We start from the raw sequence: 9,452 nt of genomic DNA, 5'->3' as shown, positions 1-9,452 counted from the left end.
AATAAGTCAAAATCCGCGGAGTCCTGTACGGCTTGTCACCTCGGCAAGTCGTCTCGGTTCAAGTTAGATAGGAATCCAAAATCTAGCTTGAATGTTTTAGACTTAATTTTTACTGATGTATGGGGCCCCGCTCCAGTAGTTTCTTCTAGTGGTAATCGCTACTTTTTACTGTTTGTAGACGATTACTCCCGGTACTGTTGGTTTTATCCGTTACGGGTAAAATCTGATGTTTATAAAATGTTTGAACTGTTTCGGGTGTTGGTAGAGCGACAATTCTCGCGCTCTATCAAATGTGTCCAATCGGACTTAGGGGGTGAATTCAGAAAGTTACATACAATATTCCAAACTTTAGGTATCCAACATCGGCAGTCATGTGCGTACACACATGAACAAAACGGGCGAGTGGAGCGCCGCAATAGGCACATCGTCGAAACGGGTCTTGCTCTACTCGCTGAAGGCTCAGTACCACTTGATTACTGGGACTGTAACACCCCTGATTTTCAAGACATTTAAAACTCAATAATAAAGGTAATATCTCATTAAATCCCAAAGCGTAACATAAGTGTACGGGGTGCTATGCCACACCTGGGCTAGAGAACCCAGGTGCACAGGCTGTCTAGCTACTATCCTCTGAAATATAAATGCATAACATGGCACGCAGGCCGAAAGGGAAACTATACTACTTCTACGCTCCAGTTCTAGCGCGCTCCAGTGCTCTAATCCTCTGTGCCTGAAAGCCAAATATATCTGTTCAGCGAGAGATGCTGGTAACCCACACCAACGCGTTGAGATACAATACATATAGAGATATATATAGATATACGAAAACCATTTTGAGCATGAAGATATATCCTACGAACACTAGCTTTAAGACCGGGAATGACTCGACAGATAAGGCCAGACACGAGCACAGTTATAACGAGCATATGCAGTTCACAACAGATAAGGCAGATAAGGCAAAGCATAAACAATGATCACCACCCATCATAATCAATCCCCAACACAAATCCCACAGTCACATTTCTCCGAGATACTCATAATCACAGCTTATCCGTATCACAACACATAGCACACTTTGTTGGCGCCACAGGACCAATCGCATGCCCATACATGAGGGTCAGCGCATATAGCTCTGACACGGCCCCGCAGCACCCTGCCCCGTATCGCAACACGGAGGGGTCGATCGCAACCGACCGATGAACCGCAGCTCATCATAATGTTTGATCGCAACCAAACAGTGGACCGCAGCCCAAGGGTGTGTGTTTCCTGACTGTAGCCAGGAATTCCCATCTGACTACAGCCAGCCTCTGAACCGCAGCTCAGGAAAGATGTCACCTGATTGCAGCCAGGAATTCCCGTCTGACTACAACCAGCTTCTGGACCGCAGCCCAGGATACCGTCATCCGACTATAGCCAGGAATTCCCATCTGACTGTAGCCGGCTTCTGAACCGCAGCTCAGGATAACCAATCCGATCGCAACCGAATTGGGATAACACACACACATAACACGTAGCAAGCACATGCAACCCACATTACACATCGGGAAGGGGAATAAAGCGTATAACAACCTTATGCGTGATCCATCACGTACTAAGAATAATCCTAAGGGGATCATACTTCTTCCACCTAGGTCAACGGGATACCAATTCAACTAGCATGCAATATAATAGACTCATAAACCTACGAACGGTACCCGAAACATCAAACTAGACATAGGCACGACAAACGGGGTCCGTTCGGACACCACGGGGATCGGGGAAACATCAAACGGGGAAACCGGGGTCCCGAGGAGGAGAAGATTCCAGCGGGTAGCCGGTGGGTGGTGGGCCACCCGCCGGCTGCCCGCCGGAGTCACTGTTACGGGCAGCGGGTCGCCGGCGGGCAGCTGCCCGCCCGCCTGCTGCCCGCTGCCGGAACAGTGTTCTCGGCCGTGGGTAGGTGGCGGGTCCCCTACCCCCCACCTACCCCCCACTGACTCTTTCATCAAGTTTTCGTCCCGGGAACCGTTGTGGAACCCGAAACCATGCTTAGACACTTTTCAACGTAATTAACGACAACACATAGACAATTAACGGATCAAATACGATAAACGAACGGCACATAACCTATCATGCTTTTCTAATCATAATCCATACCCAAACATGTGATTTCCCCACCCGATAACCCAAGAATAATAACATACGATACAACCTAGGGTTCTAATTACTTTTATATCAACAAGAATACGATTCATCTTCTAATTGCAAGATTCGGTGGGAATAACACATAAACATCAAGGATGCCAATTAATCATCAAGAACATCATAATCATCAAGAACAACACATAATCATCAAGGATCCCGAATTAATCATCAAGAATATCATCATTATCAAGAAACTCCCAATTATCAAGATTATCAAGATTCCCCATGGAATCATCAAATCAACATCAATAATGATCACCATAATTTCGCCATTCACAATAATATGGGGGAAACCCTAAGGGGAAATCATAGCTATGAAAATAGGTTTTGTTGAGACATGGGTTACCTCTTAGCCTTAATTAATTCCTTGGCTATGAAGGATCTTTCTTTAAGCTTTCTTGCTTTCTTGATTTCTTCTAAGGGGATTCTTGGAGCTCTCCTGGGGTGATGGGCGTTTAGGCGTGTGGGGGTTCCGGGTGTCTCCTAAGTTCTTTATATATATATTTAAGACTCCTAATTAGGGCCTGAATGGTATGGGTTTACTAATCCTATTCCTTATAGGATTCAGGGACTCGCTTTAGGGATAAGGGTCCATATTAATTAGAGCGGATCCTAATCACAATCTGAATGGTAAAAGGTTTACTATCTTTATTCCTAATAGACTTAAGCCTCTAATTTAGGCAAGGGTCTACGGTTCATGGTGGACCCCATTAATTAATTAAAGGGGAACTTAACTTAATTAATCATATTTAATTATTATTAGCGGGATTAATTAAATAATTAATCCAAGGTTAAAGGTCGTAACACGGGGTGTTACACTCTCCCCCCCTTACAAGGGGCTTCGTCCCCGAAGCCCAGTGTCATAGTCCACCCTTTCACCCCTAGACATCCCGTAGTTTGGCCTCCTGGGTAGGAGTGTGGCCCTACGTTTGTCTTAGTTTGGGATAGGCTGTACTTTTGGTGGCGTTGTGATAGAGAAGTTATGGGTGTACCTCGGTTTCCTGCGCTGGAACTGGGCGCCCCACGAGTGCCCAAGGCGGCCTCGATCGCTGCCACCCTCTGATCGAGTGCGCGTGTGGTTCGAATCAAGGATGAGAACCCTTCTTCCATGATTTGGTTTTGCCGGTTGAGCTGTGCGAGAATGCGCTCATTGACCGAGCTCTCGCTTTGATCTCTCGGGTCCCTTCCGGATTGTGGTTGCACTGTCGGGTCGGGCCCGTCATCCTCCTCCTGTTCCTCATTCTCTTCCGTGCCTCCGCAATCTTGCATGGCCCGCTTGAGCTTTTTTGTTGGAGATGTCCAACCGATCAACCAATTCCCTACGTTCCTCCTCGGGTTTTTGGCAAATTTCTTCGAGGGTGAGATAGTGTCCTCCCTCGGTATAGTAGATGTCGTTGCGGCGGAGGTTTTGGGCATTGAAAACCATGCCATTGGCGGTCTTGACTTCGGTGTGGCTTAGGTCTACCCCCTTCTTCTCCATGATCCAACTTAGGATCATCCCGTAGGGTGGGCTAAGCCGGTTGCTTGCTTTGCAAAACTCTATGTGTTTTAACATGAGTGCCGGCAGGTTGAACTTGATTTTATGTTTTAGGAGATACGCAAAGGCGCACTCCAAGCTCCCTACATCCTTGCTCTTGTTATTGGTGGGCAAAGGGCTATCGGTTATAATCATAACTAGTATCTTTTGCTCCGCCGATAGCCACTTTCGGTTGGGTCGAGTAGCCGAGGTGAATCCGTCCTCTTTCCCGAGTAAGTACCCGAGATAGTCCTTGTATCCCGTAGTTTGGGTGTCAATCCACCCTTTCCGGTCATAGTCGGACACACCCGTGGTGGTCAATTTCAAGAGCTTGGCCAAACGGCCTTCGGAAAGCACAATTTCCTTGCCGCGGACTTTGGTGGTGATTTCTACCTTGTCACCCCGTTTGGTGGCCACAAGGTGTTGATAGAACTCCTTCACCAATTCGGGGTACGTGTCCCCTTTGATGGTGAGATATGTATCTAAAAGTCCTTGGTATTTAAGCATATCAACCAATTCCGGAGAAAATTGGTCGGGTTCAAGTGCTTTACCTCCGATTACGGTGTAATCGGCGTTGTTCCATTCCGGGGTGCGGATTCCGAGGGGTTTCTTTGGCATTGTGATAGGTGGTACTTTTTCCGGTGGGTTTTCCGGCGAGGCTTCCGGCGATGTTTCCGGCGAGTCGCCGGCGAGGTGGGCGGCGCGTTTTTCTTCGCGGGCGAGGAAGGTGGCGGCGAGCTGGGCTCCGGTGAGGGCTCGGCGAGGGGAGGCGGCGGCTTGGAGTGGGGTTGGACGGAGCGTGGCAGCGGGTGGTGCCCGGGCGAGAGGCGGGCGGTGCCGGTGTCGCGGGTCCTCTCCGGCGGCTTGGTCCGGACGGCGGCGAGGCGGGGCGGCGTCGCCGGGGAGTGGCCGGGCGGTGGCAGCGTCCGTTCGGTGGTGATGGGAGGTGGCTGCTATGGTGGGGCAGTGGGGTGTGCGAGAGGGGGGAGGAGAGGGTGTGGGGAGGAAGAAGGAGAAGAAAGGAAGAAGAAGAAGGGTTTTTGATTTGGGGATTTTGTGGGTTTAAGGGTTTTGGAGGGGTTTATTAAGAGGGTGTTCCCTTGTGGTTTCAAGAAACACACATGGGCTAGTGGTTAAGGCTTCAACTTTATAGATGAGAGGTCTAAGGTTCCATTCCCAATGGTAACATTAGGCATTCCTTGATGAGGTGATTTTTGTCCTTTTCCTTGTTTCGTCTTTTAGTGGGGAAGGGTTGAGTGGGTGGCGTAGCTTGTGTTTTACTCGTGTAGCGGGATTGGAATTTGAACCAAAAATGAATCTTTATTCATAACACTCTCTAAGTAGCTAAGCTAAGTAGACATGACGTTCCCGAAGTAATTTAAACTAAATAAGTGGTCGATACGATGTAGGGGATGATTACACGGGGTGATGGTTCATCCTAGACAGAATTCGCTTCCGGGATTTCCTTCGGCAGGGTCCGTATGGTCCTCGTCTTCGGGGTTTGGGTTCTCCCCTTCTAGGTCTTCTTCGTTTCCGAGGTCGGCTTGCGTTTGGCTCATGACGAATACCTTCCCGGGGGCGCCGTAACTCCTTTGATGGCTGGTGCCCCCGTGTTGACCCACGGTGGTGAGGCGTGGTCTTTGGGGTTGAGTGCACTGGAAGGCCTTGTGCCCTTCCTCTCCGCAATTGAAGCATCGCCAGGGGTTGCCCGCGCAATCCTTGCCCCTGTGGCTTTTGTTGCATCTCGGGCAAGGGAAGCCTCTTGGATTAGCTTCGTTGTTTCCCAGGGGCGGTCTTTGGTTGGTCGGGTTGTTCGACCTTGTGCCGGTGTCGTTTCTCGTTCTTTTCACCGGCGGTGCCCCACTTCCAGTGTTTCTTCTTCGTATTTGTTCCTGAACTCCGCGTTGGAGTAATTGGATTCGATAGAGATTCGCGGCACTGGAGTAAGCCTCGTTGAGGGTTCGAGGTCTGCTTACCACTAGCGCCTTTCGAGCTTCGAAGTTGAGGCCTGACACGAATCTCTCTATCTTGGTCACCTCGGTGGGGACTAGCTCTGGCGCGAAGCGTGCCAGCTCGAGGAATCGTTTATGGTATTCTATGACGGTGGCCGTTCCTTGTTTTAGATGAAGGAACTCCTCGTACATGGATGCTTTTACGTGGGTTGGATAGAATCTCTCTCGTAGTCGTGTCTTGAGGTTCTCCCAATTGAATCCTGGTTCTTGTTGATAAGTGGGTCCCTCGTGGATCCACCAGAGATCGGCCTCGTGTCCGAAGTAGAACGAGGCTATCTCTACGCGGCGTTCCTCCGGGCATTCTACTACCCCAAAAATCTTATCAAGGGTTCGGATCCATTCTTCCAGGACTGCGGGATCCTCTTCTCCTGAAAACGTGGGTGGTCGGTGATTTGAAACTTGTCGGGCAACGTCTGAGTTTGCGTTTGATGGAGGTGGCGGGGGCCTGGTGTTGCGAAGGGCCGCGTCGCTTAACGCCTGCGCGACTTGTGTTAGTTGCTGTAGGGTTTGGGTCAAGGGGTCGCTGGTGGCGGGTTCCGGAGTCCTTGATTGCCTTCTGTTTGGTGCCATGCTATCGTCTTTCTGGTCAGTGTTTATAAGAATGTCAAGTTAGAGTTCGATGCACTTCTGGTGAAGTGATAAGTGGGGAAGGGTTTTAGAATGGGGAAGGGCAACGTGTAGGGGAGTTATGTGTGGGTCTCACAATCTCACCGCGCGTCCTAAGATTCCTGAGCCCTATGTCCCTAGGTACTTAGAGTTCAAGCCTAACGTCCTAAAGTCCGGTCTTAAGAGTCTTTTCCTAGGGTCAAACTTAGGCTCTGATACCAACTGTAACACCCCTGATTTTCAAGACATTTAAAACTCAATAATAAAGGTAATATCTCATTAAATCCCAAAGAGTAACATAAGTGTACGGGGTGCTATGCCACACCTGGGCTAGAGAACCCAGGTGCACAGGCTGTCTAGCTACTATCCTCTGAAATATAAATGCATAACATGGCACGCAGGCCGAAAGGGAAACTATACTACTTCTACGCTCCAGTTCTAGCGCGCTCCAGTGCTCTAATCCTCTGTGCCTGAAAGCCAAATATATCTGTTCAGCGAGAGATGCTGGTAACCCACACCAACGCGTTGAGATACAATACATATAGAGATATATATAGATATACGAAAACCATTTTGAGCATGAAGATATATCCTACGAACACTAGCTTTAAGACCGGGAATGACTCGACAGATAAGGCCAGACACGAGCACAGTTATAACGAGCATATGCAGTTCACAACAGATAAGGCAGATAAGGCAAAGCATAAACAATGATCACCACCCATCATAATCAATCCCCAACACAAATCCCACAGTCACATTTCTCCGAGATACTCATAATCACAGCTTATCCGTATCACAACACATAGCACACTTTGTTGGCGCCACAGGACCAATCGCATGCCCATACATGAGGGTCAGCGCATATAGCTCTGACACGGCCCCGCAGCACCCTGCCCCGTATCGCAACACGGAGGGGTCGATCGCAACCGACCGATGAACCGCAGCTCATCATAATGTTTGATCGCAACCAAACAGTGGACCGCAGCCCAAGGGTGTGTGTTTCCTGACTGTAGCCAGGAATTCCCATCTGACTACAGCCAGCCTCTGAACCGCAGCTCAGGAAAGATGTCACCTGATTGCAGCCAGGAATTCCCGTCTGACTACAACCAGCTTCTGGACCGCAGCCCAGGATACCGTCATCCGACTATAGCCAGGAATTCCCATCTGACTGTAGCCGGCTTCTGAACCGCAGCTCAGGATAACCAATCCGATCGCAACTGAATTGGGATAACACGCACACATAACACGTAGCAAGCACATGCAACCCACATTACACATCGGGAAGGGGAATAAAGCGTATAACAACCTTATGCGTGATCCATCACGTACTAAGAATAATCCTAAGGGGATCATACTTCTTCCACCTAGGTCAACAGGATACCAATTCAACTAGCATGCAATATAATAGACTCATAAACCTACGAACGGTACCCGAAACATCAAACTAGACATAGGCACGACAAACGGGGTCCGTTGGGACACCACGGGGATCGGGGAAACATCAAACGGGGAAACCGGGGTCCCGAGGGGGAGAAGATTCCAGCGGGTAGCCGGTGGGTGGTGGGCCACCCGCCGGCTGCCCGCCGGAGTCACTGTTACGGGCAGCGGGTCGCCGGCGGGCAGCTGCCCGCCCGCCTGCTGCCCGCTGCCGGAACAGTGTTATCGGCCTGTTCTCGGCCGTGGGTAAGTGGCGGGTCCCCTACCCCCCACCTACCCCCCACTGACTCTTTCATCAAGTTTTCGTCCCGGGAACCGTTGTGGAACCCGAAACCATGCTTAGACACTTTTCAACGTAATTAACGACAACACATAGACAATTAACGGATCAAATACGATAAACGAACGGCACATAACCTATCATGCTTTTCTAATCATAATCCATACCCAAACATGTGATTTCCCCACCCGATAACCCAAGAATAATAACATACGATACAACCTAGGGTTCTAATTACTTTTATATCAACAAGAATACGATTCATCTTCTAATTGCAAGATTCGGTGGGAATAACACATAAACATCAAGGATGCCAATTAATCATCAAGAACATCATAATCATCAAGAACAACACATAATCATCAAGGATCCCGAATTAATCATCAAGAATATCATCATTATCAAGAAACTCCCAATTATCAAGATTATCAAGATTCCCCATGGAATCATCAAATCAACATCAATAATGATCACCATAATTTCGCCATTCACAATAATATGGGGGAAACCCTAAGGGGAAATCATAGCTATGAAAATAGGTTTTGTTGAGACATGGGTTACCTCTTAGCCTTAATTAATTCCTTGGCTATGAAGGATCTTTCTTTAAGCTTTCTTGCTTTCTTGATTTCTTCTAAGGGGATTCTTGGAGCTCTCCTGGGGTGATGGGCGTTTAGGCGTGTGGGGGTTCCGGGTGTCTCCTAAGTTCTTTATATATATATTTAAGACTCCTAATTAGGGCCTGAATGGTATGGGTTTACTAATCCTATTCCTTATAGGATTCAGGGACTCGCTTTAGGGATAAGGGTCCATATTAATTAGAGCGGATCCTAATCACAATCTGAATGGTAAAAGGTTTACTATCTTTATTCCTAATAGACTTAAGCCTCTAATTTAGGCAAGGGTCTACGGTCATGGTGGACCCCATTAATTAATTAAAGGGGAACTTAACTTAATTAATCATATTTAATTATTATTAGCGGGATTAATTAAATAATTAATCCAAGGTTAAAGGTCGTAACACGGGGTGTTACAGGGACTTTGCCTTCGAAACTGCCACAGGCCTAATAAACTACCTCCCTACTCCTGTGTTAAACTTTGATAGCCCTCACTCTCGCCTACACAAAGTGTCTCCTCCATACACGTTTCTTCGAATTTTCGGGTGCTTGTGTTATCCCTACCTTAGGCCATATAATCGGCACAAGGTGGAATATCGCTCAGCACCCTGTGTCTTCCTTGGCTACCCCCCGTCTTTTAGGGGATACAGATGCATGGACCGTACAACTGGAAAGGTGTATATATGTCGCCACGTTCGGTTCGACGAGACAGTGTTCCCTTTTAAAGTTAGATCACCCGTCTCGTCTACACCGCTTGCCTCATTACCATGGGCATCCGGGCCCATAGTCCCACGACTTGC

General features: G+C 48.4%; 1 protein-coding gene across 1 annotated transcript in view; it reads left to right on the top strand.

The window, feature by feature from the left end:
* The first annotated feature begins 9,306 nt into the window (after positions 1-9,306).
* The window catches only part of LOC109166431, a 1,887-nt gene continuing 1,741 nt past the window's right edge, over positions 9,307-9,452 (top strand). The window contains exon 1 of the mRNA XM_019315393.1: positions 9,307-9,452. This exon is cut by the window's right edge and continues 430 nt beyond it. Within this exon, the coding sequence (XP_019170938.1) occupies positions 9,307-9,452 (146 nt within the window).

The sequence above is a fragment of the Ipomoea nil genome, unplaced genomic scaffold, assembly GCF_001879475.1.
Source record: "Ipomoea nil cultivar Tokyo-kokei standard unplaced genomic scaffold, Asagao_1.1 scaffold3088, whole genome shotgun sequence".
In the NCBI taxonomy this organism is placed as follows: Eukaryota; Viridiplantae; Streptophyta; class Magnoliopsida; order Solanales; family Convolvulaceae; genus Ipomoea; species Ipomoea nil.
This window is presented reverse-complemented; position numbering and strand designations above follow the sequence as displayed.